This window comes from Aphelocoma coerulescens, chromosome 6, assembly GCF_041296385.1.
Source record: "Aphelocoma coerulescens isolate FSJ_1873_10779 chromosome 6, UR_Acoe_1.0, whole genome shotgun sequence".
In the NCBI taxonomy this organism is placed as follows: Eukaryota; Metazoa; Chordata; class Aves; order Passeriformes; family Corvidae; genus Aphelocoma; species Aphelocoma coerulescens.
Window position 1 is genome coordinate 32,313,573 of NC_091020.1, and position 24,052 is coordinate 32,337,624.

The 24,052-nt window shown below is 41.5% G+C and overlaps 1 protein-coding gene across 10 annotated transcripts in view; it reads right to left on the reverse strand.

The window, feature by feature from the left end:
* Positions 1–1,237: 1,237 nt before the first annotated feature.
* Positions 1,238–24,052, reverse strand: part of FGFR2 (fibroblast growth factor receptor 2) — an 80,770-nt gene continuing 57,955 nt past the window's right edge. For all 10 annotated transcript variants that reach the window (XM_069020162.1, XM_069020163.1, XM_069020161.1 and 7 more), the window contains 9 exons: positions 17,853–18,004; positions 15,106–15,227; positions 14,370–14,480; positions 13,433–13,623; positions 10,785–10,907; positions 9,429–9,499; positions 7,525–7,662; positions 6,617–6,722; positions 1,238–2,998 (listed from right to left, as the gene is read on the reverse strand). In XM_069020162.1, the coding sequence (XP_068876263.1) occupies positions 2,834–2,998; positions 6,617–6,722; positions 7,525–7,662; positions 9,429–9,499; positions 10,785–10,907; positions 13,433–13,623; positions 14,370–14,480; positions 15,106–15,227; positions 17,853–18,004 (1,179 nt within the window). In that variant the 3' untranslated portion in view covers positions 1,238–2,833. The remainder of the gene's footprint in view (positions 2,999–6,616; positions 6,723–7,524; positions 7,663–9,428; positions 9,500–10,784; positions 10,908–13,432; positions 13,624–14,369; positions 14,481–15,105; positions 15,228–17,852; positions 18,005–24,052) is intronic.

The following is a 24,052-nucleotide window of genomic DNA, read 5'->3' on the forward strand; positions in this document are numbered from 1 at the left end:
AAATCTCTTAAACTCATGACTGGTATTAACCTTCTCTTGGTTTAATTTATTCCTTTGAGATCACAGAACCTTTCACTAAAATGATGCTCCCTAAACCTCGGGGTTCTGTGGTGCCTTTTTCTCAAGGGCTAGACATGAAAACTGTGGAAGTGTGGAATACGTCCAAGGTGCAAATTTAACTCTCTGAGAGCTAAAAAATGAACAGAGGAAAACCAAATCACCTGTTTGAAACAAAATCGTGGTAATAAATAAGTTTACACTAATTAACAGCACCTTTCCATCACATTTCTGCATGTTTCCATCCTGTTACTTTAAAAAGGTATCAAAGTTATAGAGATACACTTAAATCCACTTCAAAACAAGCAGAGAAAGATTCAAGATCTTCTGAGAGCCTTTAAAAAAATCTTAAAACCAGACATGTGTCATTACAAACACTGTGGTTTCTGTCACAGTAGCCAGTGCTGCTGCTAATAGTAATAGAGGTTGTGGGGTAAGGGAATTATGGTTTCCAGTGAAGTCAGTGGGAATTGTCCAATCAGATAACTCTTAATTGAAAGGCACCAGTTTTTAACAGGAACTTTTCTAGAAAGTTTATTAGGGTTGGCATGAGATTTTCAGCCAGAGTAGAAAGAGGCAAAAAGGAACCAAAGAACAGTTTGGTGCCTGGAGCACTTCTACAGCACGTGGTGAAGATCACATCCAGCATCCCTCTCCAGTAACCTGCAGCAATGTGACCATTAAGTTCCCATTTCTGCCTCAAGCACAGGCAGTTTTGGGGTGTCTTCCTTGTGTTTCCAAGCTAAAAAAAAACAAAAACAAAAACAAAACTCCAACAGAAAACTTTTAAACTCTTTCCATGATGCCTCTTTCCATCTGCTGTGATTTTTTTCAAATCTCCCATGCAAATGGTCCTCCAGCCTCTCCAGAATGATCAGAAACCTCACTAATTAAAGGATACAGCCTAAATAAAAAGAGAACATATTTTAGGTCTACATTATGAACACTTCAAGCCACTTTCCAAAGAAGACTGTACATATGTTTACTCAAATAACCCATGCTGCTCACGAGTAGACATCTTACAAGCATGACTCCTGAAAGGATTGCTTTGTAATATAGGATCTATGATAAGGTCTAAAGGAAGCTTTTCTGGATGTGTTCCATCACTTGATGTTCAGGAAACCATTTTGTATGACACAAAGGATTAGGAAAAATAAGCTGCATGACATTTATTTTGTAATTTTAACATTAATATCTGTAGAAACATTTTATTGTCAGTACAAAAGTTAACAGATTTTAATACTTATTTTACCCAATTAAAAAAATTATTAAAAAAAACCCCCAAAACAAAACAAACACACCACCACATAAAACAGTGAAATTTGCATTCATATTCCATGGCCTTATCAATGCGAGTGTTCTGAAAGTAAAAATACAAGATTCTGTAAAAAAAAAGATACAAACAGTGATATTCTAGCAGAGGCCAGTGCTACACCTACTGTTATGGAATGGTTCAGAAGGAAATACTGGAGTCAGCATGAATTAATCCCCTAAAAAGATGCTGATATTCCTATGGCAAGTTGTCATTATAAACAACTTCTCTCTTTTTAACTTAAGTTACAATAGAGGGATAAAGGCAAAAGATCCAGGCCAAAAGGTCTGGAACCCATTATCCATCTGAGGCAAGAGAATTGTAGATAATTTGATGCATGTGCAACTCAGGGTAGAAGCTCAGCTCCTTTTAGAGCAGTCTGTTCTGCTGTGGTTATAGACAAACTCATGTCTTTCCTTTCTTTAAGAACCTTCTTCAAAATGTTCTTTTTCTGTTTGTTTTTGTTTGTTTGTTTTTTTTTTGGAGTGGAATGACTCTGCTTTTTGGCCATGGGAAACCTTGCTAAAGGGGTTAAATTGTTAAAGTGACAGGTATTGAGAATAAAAGACTTTCTTGTTAAAGGATTTGGTTTTGATAAGAATAATCATCTGACACTGCAGTTTTTAAACACAAATAAATCAAAAGTTTAATTCCCCCAAATTAGTTATATACTGTAAATATTTATTTTCTTAAAGATCTGAAAACTAGTAAAGTCTGAGCAATATATCTACTAGTCCTCTGTGCTGCCTGCATAGAAATGCCATTTAAATTACAAAAACACAACAACCCTATAAACGATTAACTGTTTTGTACATTACCAATTAGTTAATAAATTAATGATATACCATTTTCCCTGAAAGCAAAGTATTTTCCACCTTTGGATGGTGAAAATTAAGAAATTCTGTGTAAGAACAGCATTTAGCAAATAGCTGTTAAAAAGAGACTAATTTGCTAGGTGGATTGGGACATCCATTTTTTAAATCAATACAAAAAATAATTCCTTGTAAATATATATAATATATATTTATACATATTTTTGAATATATTTACATACATCCAGCACCTATATACTGCATTTGTGCTCTGTAAGTGTGTGCCAACATATATTTTCTCCAAATATTACAAAATAAACAAGAAAGGCAGACCCAGAGTTTGCCTCAAGTCCAACTGGTCCATTGTACAAACAAAGTCTGTTGCAGCTCACAGGAAGCCAGAAAATTGATAGCAATGGGTATCTAGACACAACTCATAAACATTCTTCTTTCTTGGGAACATTTAAAAGTTGCAAGTGATGAGAATCTTTATGTAGGTTCCGCCGCTTTCCTCCAAGTTTTCTTTTTTTTCCTTTTTATTTTTCCGTATTTCCTATGTACAAGCAGAAACGTTAAGGTCCTGGAGAAAAGCTTTTGCTTTTTGTAGGTAGCTTGATGTTCTTGCCTCTTTGTTCCTCTGTGTGATCTCTGTTCATGTTTTCACACTCCCGTTCATGTGCTGGTACTTGGGGAGACAAGGTTCGTAAGGCATTGGGTCGGGAGAGAACACGGAGTCATCCCCCGAGGAACACGAGCTCCTCGTGTCGGGGTAGCTGGGTGAATACTGTTCCAGAGGTCCACTGAGGTCCAGATACTCCTGTGGCAAGAGGAATAAAATCCATTTTTAGACAGTGAAGAGAGCTGACAATAACACGTCACCACCGCTTGGATTTTGGAAAAGAGCGGTTTAAAAATGACGCTCGCTTCCGTAAATCAACTGCATTCAAAACTGCCTTGTTGCCTAAATACCTCATAAAACAAGGAGCTTGACTAGAGAAAGAAAAACCAAGCCAATAACACGGTATTTTCTGAAGTCCAACATCACCAGCATTAGCTGTGTCAGTGGGAATAAACATGGCAACCACATCAAAAGAGGACTTTTCACTCGCAATGATAAAAATGAAATTTCATCCTAAATGGAACCATTTTTCTTTAGCACATGGTAGTGATTTGGAGAGGGAAAGACGCTTCCAACTTTGTATTCCTTAGGTCACTTTGAATATCTGGTTTATATTCTGTGATATTAAATTTGTGTTTCAACATGCAGTGGCATACGTGCAAAAAAGATCTGAAAGAAAAACAAAACCAAATTCACACGATTTGGGTTTTTTACACTACATATTTGTGTGTTGTGTGTCCCAGAGTAGCCATGACCAAAGCAGTCATTAAAAAGGGAAATATCATCTGCTGAATCCAAGTTTTGGGTTAAGGCTCTTTTGCTAGAAACAACAGTTTTGGCAAGAGAATAAAGTTATTTTTCCCCTTGAAATGTTCCTTCTCTTTCAACTTCTAAAGGCAGCTGCATTCATTTAAATGCAATCTCTTCATTTGCTAAACCACAAGTCATGATTGTACTGATGGGACAAGTCTTCCACCTCAGTCAGTATTTTATGCTGCTGTGCTTAGGTTTGGGGTAATTTAGTCCTTTGGCTAACATTTCTTTTTTAAGTCAGAGATTCAATCATTACCATCTTACAGTTAAAAAAATGGTCACCATTTTAAAAGGAGTGTGGAATGCAAGTTTTAAAATGCTGGAAAATACAACAGGGAGCAAAAGGAGGGAGTTTGGATCGATTGATTACTGACTATGTGGCGGCCCAGGATTTTGAAAAATCCACCAGGGCAATCCTGATACATACTTATGGATTAGAAAATCAGTCCCACGTGAGCAGAACTAATCAGACATTTTCTAAATAGACAGAAGAGGAAAGGATGCCAGTCTCTGAAGAAACGGGGCTTTCCCAAGAGCTCTCAGACATGGCTCATCATATCAGACAACTTGATGTAACTCAGATATGAATTCAGTATTGAAGGTAGGATCCTTACCCAGTGCCAATAGCCAGAGTCACATCGAGGGCATAAGAATCAACACCAGGTTGGTTCCTGGTGTTGATAAAGCAACACAGCCACGAGGCTCACTCCTGGTGACTTCTCCATATGTGGGTCACAGAAACATGGGAATGAGAGTCTTTTGGGGAAAAAAAACCCCAAGAAAATCCATTAAAAACCCAACAAGTGATGATTCAACATGGAAAAGAGCAAGACATTACTATTTAAGCAGAAATCATTACTTGCACAAAAGCAGAAAAGATTATTGGCTGCCCCAGCAAACTGAGTAGTTGGGTAAACCAGGCTGACCCTGTGCCAACAGTGTGATTCTGGGGGGAAAGTGGGGAGAGGATAAGCAGAAGTGAAGCCTGAAGGATCTGCACTTCAGGAAAATCATGCAGATTACATAGAATCAGAGATCTCAAAAGCTGTGGAGGAAAATGAGACACGCTGGAGTTCTCAGGAGACACCGAGATGACGACGAGTGTTCAGGACCACAAAACACTACGAAGACAAGTGGAATAATTTGCTTTCTATGTCCAAGGTAAATAGGACAAAAGCACTATCTGATGTTGAAAGATTAGAGATTAGGAAAACAAAGCAACGGGCTGTCAAGGGGCGGTGCCAAAATACAGCAGTGGAGATTTGTGAGGACAAGTTACATAAACATCTGTCAGGAATGACAAACGTATAGCGGGCCCTGAGATGGACCCATCAGATGGACTGGATGTGTTCCTAAGCTTTTTCCAGCCATTTTTTCCTACAGCTCTAGTCTAAAGTAATTTACATAAGCCTAAAGGCCTTTCCAGGTTAACTGAGATCATTCCAGGACTATGAGCAGCACGGAGTTGGGAAGGCACACACAAGAAGGTTAAACACACGCAAAAAAGAAAGCAGTATCCTTTCCCAGGCTTGGAATTGCAGCCCAGAACCTCCCTCTTGAATTTGCAAACACATATCCAGTCCAAGCCACCCAGCACTCCGCAGTGGCAGCCAGCCCACCTCCAACTGGTCTTGTGAAATCATATATGAATTAGGCAGGAAAAGATGCAGGCAGTACTGGATGAGGTGAAAATGGCAACAGGACACAGAGCTACATCCATGAGTCCACAGGGACAGCACATTCCTGCCCCATCTCTGAGCCAGCTCTGAAGGTGCCACTTTTTAGAGTAAGCCTTAAAAACCTAGAGTAAGCCTGGGACACCAAACCAGATAAATTTACAGCTGCTACTGAAGCCAAAGAATCTTTTTCAACCAGATCTACTGGGCAAATTATGATCATTAAAAATGCCATCTCTTTACTCAGGTTCTCCTGTCATCTCCACTGTGCACAGCCTTTCCCAAAGCTGTTCCATTATCCGTTTTTTATTTCTCTGACAATTCTAAAAAATTAGAGCACAGTGTTGAGGAGCCACATAAAGTGATTAAAAATATCTTTTTTTTCCTACAAAGAAGCAATAACAACTACGAAAATCTTGTTTTGACATTGTCAAATCAAGTTGTTGCAATTTTCCTGTGTAACTGCTTTGTTCTTTTTTTGCTCCCATTAAACACTTCATTTCTCAGAAGTAATAGGAGTTTGTAAAATATTTCTGGGACACCAAGTATTTTCTCTCAAAAGAAATTTCCACCGAAAGAATCAACATTTCCATCACTTGTGATTTTCCTCAAAGGTGCATGTGGTTTAGTGATAAGAGGACTGATTCCTGTGTGAATACCCTAATCAGTGTGTTCCTTGCTAAAACTAATAATATCTCAGACCTCTGAAAGAATGTTCTTCAAATAAAACCTTTCTGCATTCACATATCCCAACCTGAAGCAGTGCTAGGCAGGACCTTTGGATAATTGGATGGCTGTTTGCACATCCCCCGTGGGTCCTCATTCCCTCCACAGAGAGCTATTTCAGTGAACCTAATTCACTCTCAGACACATCATCTGAAATCTGCCATTGATGATTTCTCCTCTTCTGACCTACATAGCATGGATGGGAATCAAACTGAGCCGGCAAATGAGAACCACCACGAACTCCACAGCTCTCCCTCGCGTGCAGTTCCTGCTCAAACACAAACACTGCCCCTCAACCTGCCACATGCAGTCCCTGCTATGCTGCTTTCAGCTGCTATGCTGAAAACATCCAGAGATGCAGCGAGAAATAAACAAAAACTGCTCAAAGATGTGTTTCTTTTTAGTTACATAATTCCAGGCATAGTGGCAAGAGACGGAGGATTTCATAGGATACATAGTTTAGCTGCGTGTAACCTCAGAGGGCAATGACAAACAGAACAAGAAGTGAACTTGAGCAGGATTTCATAATTGAATAAATTCCATCTGTCTCCTGAACCATTTGTCCCAATCAGCAGCTTATGGGGGGAAACAATTTACCTACCTCATTAGTTGTGAGAGTGAGAATCCGATCCAAGTCCTCCACCAACTGTTTGAAAGTGGGTCTGTGAGAAGGCACAGCATGCCAGCAATCTCTCATCATCATATAGCTGTAAGAAATACACATTTGCTTGGCTTAATTAAAATCACGCGTCCTCCTCACAAACCTTTTCACGCACAGTCAGTGCTGCCCTTCACAAGGGAAGCAGGCAGCACACACAGCTCCACTCATGGACCACTGAATCCCCAGACCTGGGCAGCACTCCCTGCCTGCAGAGGGGTTTTCTACTCCTGCCTCTCCCTTGCTCAGTGTCTAAATTACCTTCTTGTGGGCTCAATTCTGCAGCCCAGACACTTCAAAGGTAATAAATTGCACACGTGTCGGTATTTTTTGCATTTTAGGGATTGCACTCTTTGTGGAGAAATCAAAATGGGGAAAAAAATAAATACAGTTAAGGTCTGTATTGAAATACCAGAAATCACACTCCCACAGCTCCAGGAGATAATGCTGTGTTAACACAGAACTTCCCAGGTATATTTTGTTGGGTACAAAAGCAGCCTGATGTACCTCACATTTGATTAGTGGTATGTGCAACATTTATGGATTTCCATGTTAGTAACATAAAAATCAAACAAATGTGGGTGTAAAAACACTGACAGAGACTGGCTTGTAGATGATTTCTTCTTTCTGCAATAGGATCACAGCAGGGTGTGCAAAGAAGCATCCTCTGCCAAACATTTCCTGAAATCCTTCCCATACCTTTTCCTTACACATCTATACCCTCACAAAAATCCACAATTTTAGAGTCGAGCACTTCGGAAAGTGTTTGATTCTTCTGGGGGTAGCACTGGACACGTGTATTCAGTGCAGCTGTGCCCTTCAACCCTGGTACAGCAAATCAGGGTCCTTACAGTTCATTGGTGCAGTTGGCAGGTTTATCCATTCGGTGCCCTTCTTTAAGCAGCTTAAAAAGTTCCTCCACTGGAATTCCTGGGTAGGGTGACCCTCCTAAGGTGAAGATCTCCCACATTAACACACCAAATGACCAGCTGCAAACCAAAGAGAAAACTGCATTAGTAGATCTGCCTGGCTGCTGAAAACAGACAATCCCAGTCCCTTGTAGGAGTTAAATCAGCCCATGCCCAGGTCTGCCTGCCCGGAACAGGACAGGGGTCTGGGAAGTGCATCAGATGCATGGACAGCATATAGGATGGGGACTGACCCCAGCATGCTCCCAAACACCCTCTTTGCCTCCGTCTGGTGTGCTCTGAGCAGCTGGGGGCTACTGCCCAGCACTGCATCTTCAAAGCTTAATGACTTACAGAGCACTAACAGCTCCACTGGGGCACAATTATGTGGCAGGATATTTTGGAAAAAGCAGACTGTTCAAAACAAAAATATTTTGCATCACCCTGCCTTTCTTTCTTTCTTTCTTTCTTTTTTTCTTTTTTTTTTTTTTTTTTTTCTCTTTTGTTGCTAACTTCTGCTAGGGAATGAAGGGGGATAGTTTTAAGCCAGTTTTCCTGCCTGGCTGGCAAGCTGGGGATGGCTGGCAGGTGAGCACCAGCACAGAGCCTGCACTGGGCTCCCCAGCTCCTCTGCAGCTCCCCCAGCTCTGCAGCACGGTATTTTAGTAAACCGTTTGCACAAACTTACAATAATATTTTCTTTAGCCATCTTCAAAGCCACCATGGGGCCAAGAGTCTCCAAGTCCCAGCACTGAAATCCTCGTGCTCCCTGGCTGCTGAGGAGCTCAGACTGACTCTCAGTCCCGAGTGAAGTGGTTTACTTCACATTCACTTAAATATTTTGCCAAGATGTTATTTTAAAACACAAGTTTGATCCACCCTTAACCTGTGTATATAGTTTCCTTTGTAAATGATGTAGAGATTGCAGGAAACGCCTCAGTAAATGGTTTTCTTAAGGAGAGAACAGCTTGGAAAGTGCACCCAGGTTAAAGAAAGAAGAGATACTTCTTATTTTCTCCATCCTGCCCTTTTCCTTTTTAATCCTGCACTGATGTGCATAACCTTTTGCACCTCTGCTGGGAAGCATCCAGCCCTTTACAGTTAATAGCTTCTCTTGGAGAAATAAAAACCAGGATCTTCATCTGTATTGCATAAGAAATACACCTCTACTTCAAGCACAATGCACACAGAACTGTAACAGGAAGCAGCACAAACCCTGAGCAGTTGCATCAGCCAATGGCTCTGTGCACACATTAAAAGATTTTTGAAGTGTCAGAGTCCAATGATTCCCTATTACATGTGAAGTACTGCTGGGAAGCAACACCACTTCTGAAAATCAGGGAAAACTTTTCCAGCATACCTAGCCTATGTTTTATTACACTAAGATTAAGATTTTTAATCTTAGCACAGACTTTTAAAAAGAAGTTTTCAGGAACTTTCTTTTTTTCGTTCTTTTCTCTCTCTCCTCTTTTTTTAAACCTGAAGGAAGTCCAGAGTATGTCAAAAGGCAAGCAAATTAGATAGACTCTTTGTAGCTGCACATCCGTAAATAAGTTCAAGGGGGGAAACTTCCGCAGCGACAGAAGGAGGTTAGCATTTTCCACCTTTCATGTGCTTTGAAGCTGGGCAGATTAGTAACAGAGCACTGGTTAGCAGTCTACCATAAAATCCTCACTTTCTAAGGGCAAGTCCTGTTCCCTCTATTAATATGTGAAACAGAATGAAAACTCTTAAAGGTAAAGGACAACAGCAAAACACATTTGAAATACCCCAAACTTTAACAAACGCAAAGCAAAACAACCCCCTCCTTCCCACCCCCAAAACCCCATTGAAATCAGGCCACTTACACATCACTTTGATGTGTGTAAACTCTGTCAAACAGAGCTTCTGGAGCCATCCACTTTACTGGAAGCCGTCCCTGTGAGTTTGGAGGGGAAGAGAAATTAAAATGGCAGCAATTTACAGGATGATTTCTCTAAGAGCAGTCTGCTAATGCAAACCAGCACATAATTTACCTTTAGCATTTTCAGTGAGAAAATAGTAAAATGGGACTGTTATAAAAATGGATATAAACATTCAAGGTAAAATTAAAAGCATTGAGAGTTCCCAAAAATTTCCCAGATTGCTTGCTAGGAGAATGATAGGATAAGCAATCAAAATCAAAAGTATCATTCTGCTATAGCTCTTTAAAGACAAAAAACACACAATTAATAAACTTCTGAAAAACAAGCTTGCCTGCAAATATAAATTGATTACTAAACTCAAGAATTTTGTTTTCCTGTCCCTTTTGCAGGGACTCAAAGCTCACAGTCAGAGCTGCCTGTTGCTTTGCACACACACAGAGCCCAGGAACTGCACTGAGTCTGAAATGAAAAGGTTCAATTCCCTCCAGTGCTGCTGTACATGGTGGTTCTGGCTTTTGGAAGTAGGCAGATGTTACCATTAAAATGCCACTAATTGCTTTTTGATTTTCATAAATAAGACACTTAACATGATTGTTAATAAGAAGTCATATTTATACATATAAAATCTGTAGACCTCAATGAGTTCTGCAGAGTTCCCATCAAAATCCAAGTGCAGCTCAGCAGGACCTTAAGAAGTCCCCTGAGGAGGTGTAAGGAGTTCAAACTAGGTATCAATGCTATATCCAAAATGTTTTATCTTCTTGATTTGGTACAGGCTAAGCAGCAAAACATTGACAGTGTGGGGAGTACAAATCAATTTTCTCAACCTCTAGCCCCACTCTGAGATCACCACCACAACCTGTCCCTAACAAGCTAAGTACAGGCACAGGCAGAAGGCAGAATGTGACATCACCACAAGTAAACAGGATTTTTATTGTGGTTATTGCTGGCATTGTTTGTACAGCATTTTTCAAGATCCTAGGTTGGGTACTAAACCAGCTGGAATCAACAGCAATGTTTCCACTTATTACAAGTGACTGGAGTCAGGGACACAATAAAAAAAATGTTCTTGTATTTTAGCATTTCTAATCCTACAATATGCAGCCTCTTTGCTTATCTTTTTAACGAACTATCACTGTAAGAGGAGACAGAAATGCTCATGTCCTTGATCCCTGCCTTTTGTCTGGGATGAAAAGTGAGGCTGCTGTACAAGAAGCCCATTAAGTTTACAACCATAGCTCTGAAATGAATCACTGAAAGAAACACTTGTTTCCAGAGATTAGAAAACCATCCACTTACATTAGTAGTCTTTTTATAATAATCTATATTGTTGATGTCTCTGGCTAAACCAAAGTCTGCTATTTTCATGACATTGTTTTCGGTTACCAAAACATTTCTTGCAGCCAAGTCTCGATGGATGCACTGGAAAAAAAAAAGAAGAAAAAAATAGCCCACTGAAATAAACTGCTGCAAAAGTGGAAGTGCTTCAACACCATAACTAAATCTCCTTTATGGATTTTAACCTAAATGACAAGGTGGGAAAGCCACACATTTACTACAAGGCTGTGAAATATGATTTTCTTAATTACTGCAATCCATCCCCTCAGCTGGTGTTTCCAAGCTGAACAATGGCCCTAAGGAGTGTCTTAGAAAGTCCTGGTCCACTTAAATGTGTATTTTTGCTAAGGCTGAAAGCTGGGTGGTGACCCAAGTTGTGCCAAGCATTTTGTGATCCACTCTCCGTTACGTGTGCCCAGGTACATATTTCCTTACAAATCCTGTTCATGAACATTTTTATTGTGTTGCTTTTCTTAAATTATATTGTCTCACCAGAGTTAAAACCTGACAGCCAGACTGGATCAGTGCAACCATTTTTAGTATTAAAGACATTAATACAATTGTAAACTAGATGTCTAGGGTGTATATAATTACTTCAACCACAAGACTGTAAGAATTTAATTATGAAAAGGCAAAGAAAAAATCAGGGTTTGACTGTTTGTTTTTAAGACAGCTTTGATAGTGAAACTAAACCTATTACCTCCTGAGAGATGTTTCCTTCATGTCAGCATTATCCTGACACTGAGGGGACTCTGTGATTGCTCTGGATATTATTTCTGTGTTCAAATATTACTAGGGTTGATACAAGGTGGCAGTGGGGCCACGGTAAGGAGCATTGCATTTGGAATCCCATCAGGATATTTGATTTATTTTCAAGTTAAAAAAAACTTTTCTCCTCCTCAATTTTTGGATTACTCTTGATGTTGTATGTTTTATTCCAGCATGTGCTGGAAATGGGATACTGTTTCTAAGTACCACTGCTTGTAAGGCAAAAACTTCTTATAAGGCAAAGGGTAGGTGAACAAACATCACCTTCACCTTTTTCTTTTACTGAAGTCTCAGTGAGCCACTTACTGGATTGAAATAACAAGAACACTGCCCTTCTCACAGCTCCTGCATGATGGGAATACCACGAGAAGAGCAGCTCTCTCATTATTCCAGCTCTGTAAATGGATCCCTAAGGGGAGAAGAATGGGTGGAATACAAACAGAAGTGGTGGGGTACCTGGAGCACAGGAACGCACAGGTCTACTGTGTGCTGCCCCTGCTCTCCCTCTGCCTTGTGCAATGCCTCTCATTCTGTCCAGCTCAGCCCAGCACCAATCAAGTGTTTTTGCAAATAAAAAAGGCTGCAGTGGCTCTTGTGAGTGTCCTACAGCAGCACTTCAGAGCTCCTCAGGAGGACGCTTACTCTCAAGACTACCGATCAAAAGATTTATGTTTTCCTTTCACATCAGCTCTATTTTCTTGGGACGTGGCTCACTGCCAGGCAAGAGTTTCATTAATCTCAGAAAGAGATATCCTGAGGTGTGTCACCTAATCAATAGCCCTGCTTTACCCCATTAGAAGAGTTCTGCCTTGCTGTCATGCACGTCACCCTGCGGACCCTGCTGCGCTAGGATTTACTGTTTCAAAACAAAAGAAAAAAAGCAAAATTAAACCTGGATTCCCTCTCTTCCCCAACCTCTACAAGTGCAGGAAAAAAAACAATAACAAAATCATGACTCCACACAACAGGAATGGAGCTCAGCCCTGGTCTTTGGTTAAAAACAGCTCCATACTTGGGAGTGGATATGACTGGAAATCAGTGTAAATCCCACTAACCACTCCACACCCTGCAGGAAGTACTTATCATTGGTATCTGCTGCTCTGGTTTAGCCTTTGGGCCCAAACATCATCCAGGGTATCCAGGATTGCTCGTCCACCAAGCCACAGTATGTTTACAGAGTTAGTTATACAGGGCTATTTAAGGTTTTATAACCAGAATTTAATCAAAATGCTGGTTAAAAAGAAATTGTTTGAAGATAGGTTTTAGAAATAAGTGTCTGGGGACATGGCAGGATAAATAAATTCTTTCAACAAGCTCCTGAGAACACTAGTTTTAAGTAAAGTGCATCATTTAAGTGACTAATACACTCCACTTATTTTTGCCTGTTCTGCCCACTATTTTTGCCCTGCTGTCTTGGGTCTTCTCAACCCTGCCTGTTGTTATTCTGTAAACCCTTTCAGCCACAGAATTCATTTGTTTTACATCATGATGTGATAGGATTTGGTTGGTTTGACTGGAAACAGAAGGCAAACAGGGCCTGCTGCCTCATGGGTGGAGTGCTGTGACTTGTGTAATCAAGTGACCACCTGTGCTTATGGATTCAAACTGCAGATACGTGCACAGTATTTACTTTAAATGATCCACTCCAGGCCTCGTTTTAGCAATATTGCTAAACAAAGATGAAAAACCTCCAAGTGAATGAATTCTCCCACTGATCTGCAGGGGTGTGGATTACACAACCTGTCTGAGACAGCTCCTTCTCCCAGCGAATTCTTGAGCACAAACGAGACAAGGACAAAATCAAACTGGAAAAAGTGCTGTATTTGCCGAGTTCCACCTACTTTTTGGGAAGCCAGGTACTCCATGCCTCGTGCCAGCTGGTAGGTGCAGGACACCAGGTCCTTGAATGTCATCTGCTCCTCGGGCACCCTGTTGATGTCGAAGGAATACTCCATGCCGGGCGGGCGGCGCGCTCGCAGGTACTCCCGCAGGTTCCCCTTGGAAGCATATTCCACTATCACGTACAAAGGACCTTGGGATGAACAGACCACGGGGAAAAGCAGGGTCAGGTCCCAGGGTAAGATGTTTTTAATGTAAAGAAGCTTTTAGTGCTCTACAGTAAATTAACTGTATCGATAAAATGGGAAAGCAGTAAGCACCACTTGAAAAAATAAAAAATAAAAGGTTTGGATATGGGGAAGTGAGTGCCCAAAGCTCCACAGCAGGAGAGTGGCAGAGCCACAATTAGTGGCTTAAAGTACCTAAACCCTGTCTCAGTGCCTGTTCCTTTCAGACCACGCCATGTACTGTAAAACAAACATTTTCAATCAAAAAACACCCTGAGATCTCCAACAAAGGGAAAGTGCTTCCTAATATTTTTTTAATTTCCAGAGATTTATGCCATTCTGCATCACTTTATGTGGCATAATCAGTTTTTCCAGGAGTAAAAGTGCTCATTTCAAATTTGTGGGGTGCAAGTTCTCCTGAAGCAGGGCTGACAATTCAGAACAGCAGTCATGGGTAAAGGCCCTGCAAAAGGTCATTTGTTCCTTACAGCAAGGGATTAGAGAGTTTTCATATGATATAGGACCCTTTCTCATATTAAGGCTGCAACTATAATGAGAAACAGAAGTTAAAATATTGCTGTTAAGCTAGAGAAATAGCTAAAAATCCTATCACGGCATGACTGCTTCCTTAAAACCTCTTGAAAAATTATGATTAATGAGACTTTTGCAGACCTGTAGGAAAGTCCTGGTTTGCTTTCTTCTCCCTACTCACCATCCTGGGTACAGGCTCCAAGAAGATTGATGATATTTTTATGCTTCCCAATCATCTTCATCATCTCCATCTCTGACACCAGGTCAGACAGGTCTTTTTCTGTGGCATCATCTGTGGAAGACACAGGTTCCATTCATATATTTTAGTGTGCCAGCCTGAGCTCCAGTAAGGCTCACCAGCTGGTGTAAAATAAGCGTGGCCCAAAATGCAGAATGTGGGATTTGTTTTCCAGTTTACACTGCACATTATAAATTATATCTTAACAAAAAATAGTCTCAGCCTCTTTGGTGGACTGAGCAACTCTTCGGTGTTATAATGTAAGGAGGCAGCACAGCAAGATCAGACATAAAAAAGCTGTCCTTAGCTATCAAACCTCCAATAACACCACCTTTCCTGCAAACTAACCTCACAATTAAATTCAAAATAAATAGGCACCAACCACCTGGACGGAATGGGCTCAGATCTACACAAGGATAGCCTCTGACATGAAATAAACTGAAAGCAGAGAGACCCACACGAGGCTAATACATCTCCTGGCTCCCAAATACCCGCTGCTCAAGATAAACAGGCTGTCAAGGGTGCAGATTTACACCCCAGACTGCTGAAGGCTGAGGTCAGCTATGCGCTCTTTGACCCCCCCACAACGATGACAGAGTTCAGATGCCACAAAAGAAACTTCTGCGGATGAGAGCTGCCATATTGCCCATTCTGATCCCCAATCACCCAATTTTCTTACCTTTCAACATCTTCACTGCCACGGTCACTGCTTCTTTTGGCCTGTCTTTGTCAATTCCCACCGCTTCGGCCATGACCACTTGCCCAAAGCAACCTTCTCCCAGGGGTTTGCCCAGCGTCAGCCTGGAGGTGCAAACAGCGCATTAACACACAACATCTGGTGAAGGGGTGCAGCCAGTGAAATTCCAGGGCTAAATATAAAAACCTTTCAACAACTTGCTGCAGCGAGAGGCGTTTATCGTATGGAACCAATAAGGCCCTGGGTGCGCACTGGTTTCCACGCAGGCCGGGGTAGGTGAGTGCACATCTCAGAAAGGCACATCAGTCACTAAACCCAGCTCTTAAGCTCTCCTCAAGGCTGCACTTGATGGCTTGTGGGGAGACACAATGTGGAGGGGCAGAGCTCTCAGAGAGTGGCTGGAATTTGGGAGCAGCCAGCAACAGGCCAGGTTCTCCGGTCACTGTAACACAGCTGGTCGTCTTTGTTTCCACACTGACTGCAAGGAGATGAGAGTCAAGTCTCGGCCACAGAGGGTCCAGCACAGTGGCTGTTTCTTGTGCAGACTCTTTGCAGCCACAAGAGTCTTGGCTGAAGGGACCAGAAGGTGCCTCCTGCCCACAGAGCTCAGGCTCTGCTCAGAGAGGGGAGGCAGAGACTGGGACAAACCAACTCAGCTGTAATCACAGCACCAACATCAAACCCACCTAAAAGGAGCAGTCACTAAGTGGGCTCTGCAGAATGCATTTTGTGGAGCATATTCCTGGTTGCAAAACCTGCTCAGCTCTAACAGATACAGAGATGTCAATCTCGACTCCATGAGGAGAAAGAGATGAAATGAAAAAAAAACTTCAAAGCCTCTGGGCAAAATCCTTTTGATTCCAGCCTAAGTGCTTAAGAGCCAGATGCAGGCTCCTTTACTTGCAGAGAATACCACCTACCATCCAGCAGCAGTGCTGTAGCAGGAATCAGGGAGGGTGCTCAATGAGTGTGATGCTGATAACACTATCCAATATAGGGGCCAGATTCAGATAAGCGTTTTCATAAACGAGTTCTTAAGGACTTGACTTTCCATGGTCAACAGGAGGATTTCCCAGATACCACAGATGTAGGGACTCATTCTTAAAAGCATGGACACCTGCCTTTCACCATGAAATACAAGGAGAGGCTGTCATACCATCAGCAGAAGGGTTAGACCAGGGCTAAGTGATTTGAAACCTCGCTTATCTGCTCCGGCACGGGACAGAAGTGAGGTGGCTCCTCCTGAGGGCAGCCAGCTCACTCTGTCAGATGTGGGCTTTGACTTGGTGAGAATTCCTCGAGCTGTTTTGGATTGGTTTCTAAAGCAAATGCAAGTTTAAAAAGGTGCAAAGACTGAAGGGCAGCACATGCTATGCTGAGGTTGTCCTGCATTTTCTCCAGAACTAAAACTGAATTTAGGGTCTTGGCAGAGAACAAACATTTGCATTGGAAACTGGTTAATTTATGTGCTATTGCCCTGCTAGGACCAAAGTAACAAACCCCTCATTGTGTGCCTGCTGCCCCCCAGCCTAATAAACTGCCTCTAAATAGCCTCCTTTCATTGCCCATCTGCTCCACCTACATTTGTGCTGAACACTGGGTTTAAATGTTTAGCAACTCTAAAATTTTCCGCATTTAGTGCATCCCCCCAGGGCCTGGGCTGACAGGAGCACACATACAGGCCCCCACTGTTGACCAGAATGCTGCAGGTGGCAATTACAGCCTTTTACTCCAGTTTTCAGCTAAATCAATAAAATAATTTCCAGAACAGTTGTCAGAAGGTTCCATATTACAGTTCTCCCATTCAAAAGTCACAACCCTGAACTTCCAAAGAGAACTGTCCATGCTAAAAGGTGTTATTTTCTCAAAGCCAACTAAAGACTTCTTAAAGTTAGCACTAATCGATAAATAATCATGGTTCTTACCTGTGTTACCATTCTCTCTCTTTTGCATGTCTTTTTTTATAGTAGGCAACATGGTTACAATGTTAATTAGATTATTCAAAAGCTCATTTTGCATGTTAGTCAACAGAGTTTGAAGAAAATATTACGTAGCCACATGAATTTGAATGTATTAAAATTCAGTACTTTCTGCTTGAAACCTAATACTTTTAAGGCACAGAAGTTGCACATACATGCACCCGACATGCAAAATGCTCCCCTAAATTAGAAATAATTGTCTCCATTAATACATGTCAATACAAAGTCAACATCAAATCCTACCCAGAGACGTGACAGAAAGATTGTCAAGTAGCATAATTTAGACTTTCTCTATCTCCTACATATTGCATTATCTGTTTTTTAAATATTAGCCAATTAAGTAGTTGACTAATAAACATGGTTTAATGTTCAGAGGTACTGCTCAGGGAAATCTCCATTGCCCTGTAACAGTTGCTTGTATGTGGATGCTTTCCCCAGTCTAGATCATACCTAATTTTCCTGACTCTTTTCCTAATAGAGGAGCTACGCTTCAGCAGAGAATCTGAAAACCTGCAAGAAATCTGAAAATATAATCAGGACGGCAGGCAGAGAAAATTTAGTTTCTATTTAACCAAACTGATTTCAGATAATTGAATTGAATCTTAATCTTCAGAGGAGCTTCAGGTGACTGAGATTTTTCTTTAAACTAGAGAAACCCTGGGAGACATGAGGAGAGATGCTTCCTCCTGCCATACTGTGTAAGGTTATTCAGACATGCAGAAGTGGTGTCAGAGGAAGCAGGCTACGTACTTATCTCTTGGGAACTCCCATTTTGGGTCTTCTGGCAGTTCATACTCAGAGACTCCAGCCAGCATGGGGGCATCAGCAGTGGAGGAGAGGCGGGTGGTGATCCTCACCAGAGGCGTGTTGGAATTCATGGAGGAGCTGGAGTCGGCCGACACCTGTGGTTGCAATGCAAGATGCAACAAGAAAAAAAAAAGACAGAGATGTAATCTTGGCCCAAAATCTGAAAACCACCGGTACCTGATACCAAGCCAGCTCAGAACCGTGGTATTAGGAAGTGGTTGGATCTACAGTCTTGATTCTAGTGCTCTGCTCTCACATTTAGCCTCCCCTGTAAAAACAGTACTGACTCTAATTGCTGCCAAGGCTGTCAGTCGGTCCCATGGGTCAGAAACCACGTAAGTTTTAAATATATTCCCTCAGAAGATATTTTTGGTTATCACATTAAGATTTTTTTTTAATCAATGACAATATTTATATCACTACTCTTAGATATCAAGTGGGCATCTTATACCATAGGCAAAGGTGATTAAAACATTCTCTTCTTCAACTCCTAGTTGTCCATGTCACCACGTCTTTTCCCAAATCAGCACACAGCCAGGTGGGGCTCCATCTCTTCTCCCAAGGAAAAAGCAACAGCACAAGAGGAAATGGCCTCCAGGGGAGGCCTGGATTGGATATTAGGAACAGCTCCTCCAATGGATGGACAGTCAGGCATTGGAGCAGGCTGCCCAGGGCACTGGTGGAGTCACCAACCTCGTAGATGTGGCACATGGGACATGGTTTAGTGGTGGCATTGGCAGGGTTTACATTTGGACTCAACGAGCTTAAAGGTCTTTTCCAACCTATATGATTCTATTATTCTCAATTTTCCAAGCACTCAATACTGAAAGCATCAAAAAGCTATCACAATACTTCAGTTTTCAATTAACTACATTCTTAGCTAAAGACTCTACAGGAAATGTGGGGAAGAGCTCCTAAAAATAACTCAGTTTTGAAACTTTGGAGTGTGATTTCTCATCAGCCCAAATATTTTGCTTAGAGTACCAAAGGTATTTAATTACAAACATTTTGAAGGAGGAGGCAGAGGCAGCTGCTCCGTCCACGTAACAAAACTTGTTTTGGTGTGAATCTTCCATAAGGCTCTTCCCTCAAGCCTGCAAACAGCAGCCTGACATCTGCTGACCTTGGAGTTTCAAGTGAACACTAACACAAAATAAAAATGCTTGTATTGCCAGTCTTCCCAAGTCTTCAGGAATCCTCCTTCTCTCTTCAGGCCATGATCGTCTTGGCCAAGCCCAAATCCAGTGGCCAGGCTGGGATGAAGGTTGTTTCACAAAGCCATTAGGATGGCACCCATCCTCTCACCAGGCATCTTGGACCCAGCTGGAAGCCTGAAGCACCAGAGAACCTACATCCTCCTCACCTGGATGAAAATCAGCTTTGGCACCAGGTTTGCTTATGTAAAATGTCACCAGGCTACAGTTTTGTCCCACAGGTCTTAGATTAAAAAAAGGCATCTTTCTAAGACCAGAGATAAAGAGTGGAAAGAGGTTTCATAAGGAAGAAAATGTTAAGGATTGCTATCAAAAAATTGATCTTGATAAGCAGATTTGCAGCTGACAGACCTTTCCTGATATCAGAAACAGCTCCTGCATGCAAGATGTCCATGAAACAAGAGAGTAAAACTGCACAAACACAAGGCCACCATTCAGAAAAAGAAAGGTGGACTGCTTCCCCCTCATTCATCCCACCATCATGAATGTTAACATTTACTTTCAGCAAATATAAGTACCTGGCACATTCCTCTAGGAAAATAAATCCAGTGACCACTTGGGATATAAACAGAGAAGTAGTATTAAGGCAGACTATGGAGCTGTAAATAAATCAGTGAGTGAATACTGAATGGAGTCCTGAGAGAGAGATGCTGCCATGCCCAGCCTGCAGAGGGGAACTCACCTGCTGGACAAGCCAGCAAGAGAACCAGAACTGGAATCTGATCTGCTTTTTTTTTTTTTGCTCATTTTCATTATTTCATTACAGTTTGAAACTGATACTTCATGAAATGAACCAGCTCAGCACAAAGAGATGTGCAAATCTCCAAGAACAATGTGGCAGATCCTCTGCCCCCAGCCCTACTGTCCTGAATTCCGTTTTTCTGTTACTTCTGGCTTCCATTTTTCCATCTCTCACCACAAACCTATCAATACTCTGTGGCCACTTCCTCCGTATTTCCAAACTCTACTTACTATTCTCCAGTCATTCTACCAAGACCTTTATTAAAGCCTTGATTCTTATACTCTTTATTAATTAACATTGCCTTTACTTTCATGCCTGTCTTTGCTATTACAGCCATTGTTTTCAAGGGACAGAAAGGCATGGAAGTGAAGCTACAAAATTTAGGTATCTTAGGTATCAGAAACGGTCCAGAATTCTGGGTTCTGGTTTTGGGTTTCTCTTTCATGAATACAGTAATTGTACTAGACATTATTTGGCTCTCTCCCAGAGTTTCCTCTTTTCACTAGTTTTCACACTCACCATTCAGCAGCCTCAGCATGGTTAAAGCCTAAAAATATAAACTTGCAATAAACTGAAATACTCTGGTGATGCATTTTAAACACAGAGCTTAAATAGCAATAAAGTATAGAAAAAAGCAGATTGAAGGCTCTGCCAGTTTCCCTTTTAACACTACTGCACGTGTTTACTTCACAGAAGAGCTGTCTGATGGGCCAGAGATGCTGGAGGTAACCAAAGTGCATTAATGTGGACAGGAATGATGAGAAATCCAGAGGAACTACTCCGTGTCTGGGAGAAGATAAATGGACTGTACTCCCAGGGAATATTCTCCTGATTGATTAACTGGAGCAGTACAAGGAGTTACAGGAGCTCAAGGGCTATAAAAATCTGCTCCAGAAAAGATGTAGCCAACCCAGCCTGGCCTGTGGCTGGGGGAGATTTTGTGTTTCAAAATGGCCTTTCACCTTTCCTGCAATAAAAAAGAATTAACCTTTGATCTCCTCCCTCAAGCATCTTTTTTCACTGCCTTAGAGGACATTATAAAAGAGTGAGGAAAATCCTACCTATTCCAAGGTCAGTAGACATGGTCAGCTTTAATCCACATTGAAGTGGCAGCTTTCTATATGCTTTTTTTCTTTTTTCCAGCTTGCCACGTGCAGCTCTGCTCTCCAGCCCCTCACCACGCAGGTTCACCTGATACAGGTGAATTGGGAATCTTGGAGGCCCACTCAGTGTGCTGACACCCTGTTTTAAGTGATGACACTGCACAAGGGAGGTATTTTGAGTGTTTAATTAAGGAAAGAAAGGCAAAAGTCAGCTTGAATTGAGCAGAGCACTGAAAGGACCATTATGGTCCATGTCAACCTCAACAGGAAGGCAGAACTCCACCAGAAAATACTCCTTGTGTGCTTCCTTTGTGCTTTTAGCAGGCCAGAAGTGAGAAGAGCACCAGCCTCAGACAGACCTTCAGCTCCATATCTGCACTTGAGAAGGAGAAAAGCCCACTGCATCCAAACCTCATACATCAATGCATGATTATATCCCCATTTTAACGTCATATTCTTCCTCTGGCCAACACACTGTGTTTAATCAGCTCTCAGTTAATGCTTTACAAGCATTTCTAAGCAGCGGAGCATTTAAAACAAACAAATCTTTGCTGGAATCTTTAAATGCCATGTGGCAAAATCAGCTGCAAAGCAGTGTGTAATTGTCTGTAATTGATTATGAAGGGTGTTTTCCTCCACTGATAATTCATACCATGTCCTGGAGCCTGGATCTGTCAGTGCTGGCACTCATGCTGGGACATTTTAGCAGCCATGCAGTGATTTCCTATAACTGTCAGCCTTTCTGAAGGCTCGGCTGTAGAAGTTAATTTGAAGTCATATGCATATTTGTATATTATAATTAGTAAATAACGTTGTTAGCTGCTGGTAGAAACAGTCCATCTGAGTGACCAGATCCAGGAAAATATGAGGTTAAATGCACTACAGAGGACTAAGTAATCCTAATGTTAAGCACTGACATTTAAAACACATGCACCACCCCTCCACGAAAAGCACTCATTTGGAAACACTTATTCACAAAATAATATCCAATGAGTGCTACTAGACAAGACAGTGGTTTCCATATAGAAAAATCCAAGGATAAAGAAAAAATAAAATAAATCCTTAAAGTAAATTCCATTCAACAATATCCTACTGACAGCTGTGTATTAATTTTTTGTATTTCGTAGTCTATTCCTCTAAAAAAATGATCATTTTACTGCTCAATATTACATTAAATACTACATTACTTTCCTTTTTCCTGATCACTTTTCTTTTTTTCACATTCCAGATGCCATTATCATTTTGAATTATTGAACTATCATTTTGAACTAATTTGCTGGGTGAGCTCAAGCCTTACTTTAAACCAACCAATCCTTGTTCATCACAAATATTATATCTTATGAAGGATTAGACTCCACAACAACAACAGACATAAATTATTGGGAGTGTATTTTAAATACTAAGCAGAAAAAAAATCGTTGCTTCCTATTTAAGACACGCATGTTGAGGGGGACCAGATTTGACAGATTGACTGTGACAGCCCTAACAAAAACCTTCAGTGATGGCAAACATTTGTACTTGACTTTGAGCAAGTCACAAGAGGAGGGACTGTCTTTTTGTCTGTTTCAATTATAATTTATTTGTTAAAATAAAGGTTCTACAAAATAGATGTACATCCTATTGAAGGCTACTCTTCACCTTTTGGTTCAGTGGCCCTGTCCCTTAAAGCCTCTCCTGCAAATCAGCTTGTGAGGCTCAATCCTACAGATTCCTCATCCCCTCGCTCCTCTCAAGCTGGTGCCTCCACACAGGCCATGGGTAACACTTGAGCTGCTTTGATGAAAAGAGGAGCTGCCTGCTGGATTTCCCTGGAAAAACCTGAAAACCGAGTACCAGATCCTGGTGAGGCTGAGGGTTGCAGGGGATGGGAACTGATAATGCCTGACTTCATGCTGACCCCTCCTATGAATGTGAAAAGAACCACGTTTTGGCAGGAAAAAAACGCCTGCTTGTGGGGAATGATAAAATCCTGTAATAGCTCAGGCTGAATAGTGCAGGAGAATCCAAACCAAACCATCTGTTACTCAGCAAGACTCTTCTCCTGCTCAGACAAGATGGCATCAGAGTCGTGCAAATGTCTCTCTGTGAACCAGGATTATTTTCCAGCCCAGATCCTCAGGGACCCTGACCCAGGCAGCAGAAAAGCTTTGAAAAGAGTATCAAGAATTTCCCAATCTATGGCCTCATTTCTCTGGAATTCCATCAAATCCCGTCACCCAGCCCTGGATCCCTGCCCCATTCTCACAGCCTACCTGCCACGAGCATCTCCCCTGCTCGCTCTCTCCCATCCTCCCACCTCAGCCACTTCACCCCTCCCACCCACAGCACAAAGGGAGAACCTTCTGTGATCCACAGAGACATAAAGGTTTACTGACAAAACCCCACCAAGTTTAAACACAATGCTCTGAAATACATATAAACTGAAACAAAGTGAGCTTGGTGGCACAATAAAACAGGGTTGAATGATCCAGAAACACACACCCAATAAATAAAACATCTGGATTATTTTTCAATTCTTCACTTGTGACAACAGCCCTGAAATCCAAAACCAGCTTTAAAAGATGCAGAAACTAAAGAGCTGCTGCAGCCTCAGCACCAAGGAGATGATCACGAAAAATCAAGGAATATTCAAGAGCAAGTCTTCAGGGACTGCTTGTCTCATCCTGCCTCTGCAAGCTGACCAGTGAAATCATCAGACCAGAAATTCAGATTTCAGGCAATGCTTACAGTAGTTACACTTTCTTCCTTGCAGACACAAAAGCAGAGAGACCTTCAATGAGCAACTGCTGCTAACAAAACAGTACCAGGAACAATTGGGAGTAGTGGGATTTTTGCTTAGGGGTTGAATCAGCATTTGCACTTTCAAATATAAGTAGTTTTTCAAAAAACTTTATTCCCACTTTTAAAAGCAAAATGCCACTGCAGCTAAAAAACATAAAAAACCTGAAATTCATAAAGCCCAACGTGACAAACATGTTGTAAGACAGTTTTTTTCCTCTGTGAAAAACAATAGCTTTGGAGAAGGTCCATATTGCATCATTTAATGATAAATAGCTAAACTGAGGGCAGTGGTTGGCACTGCTG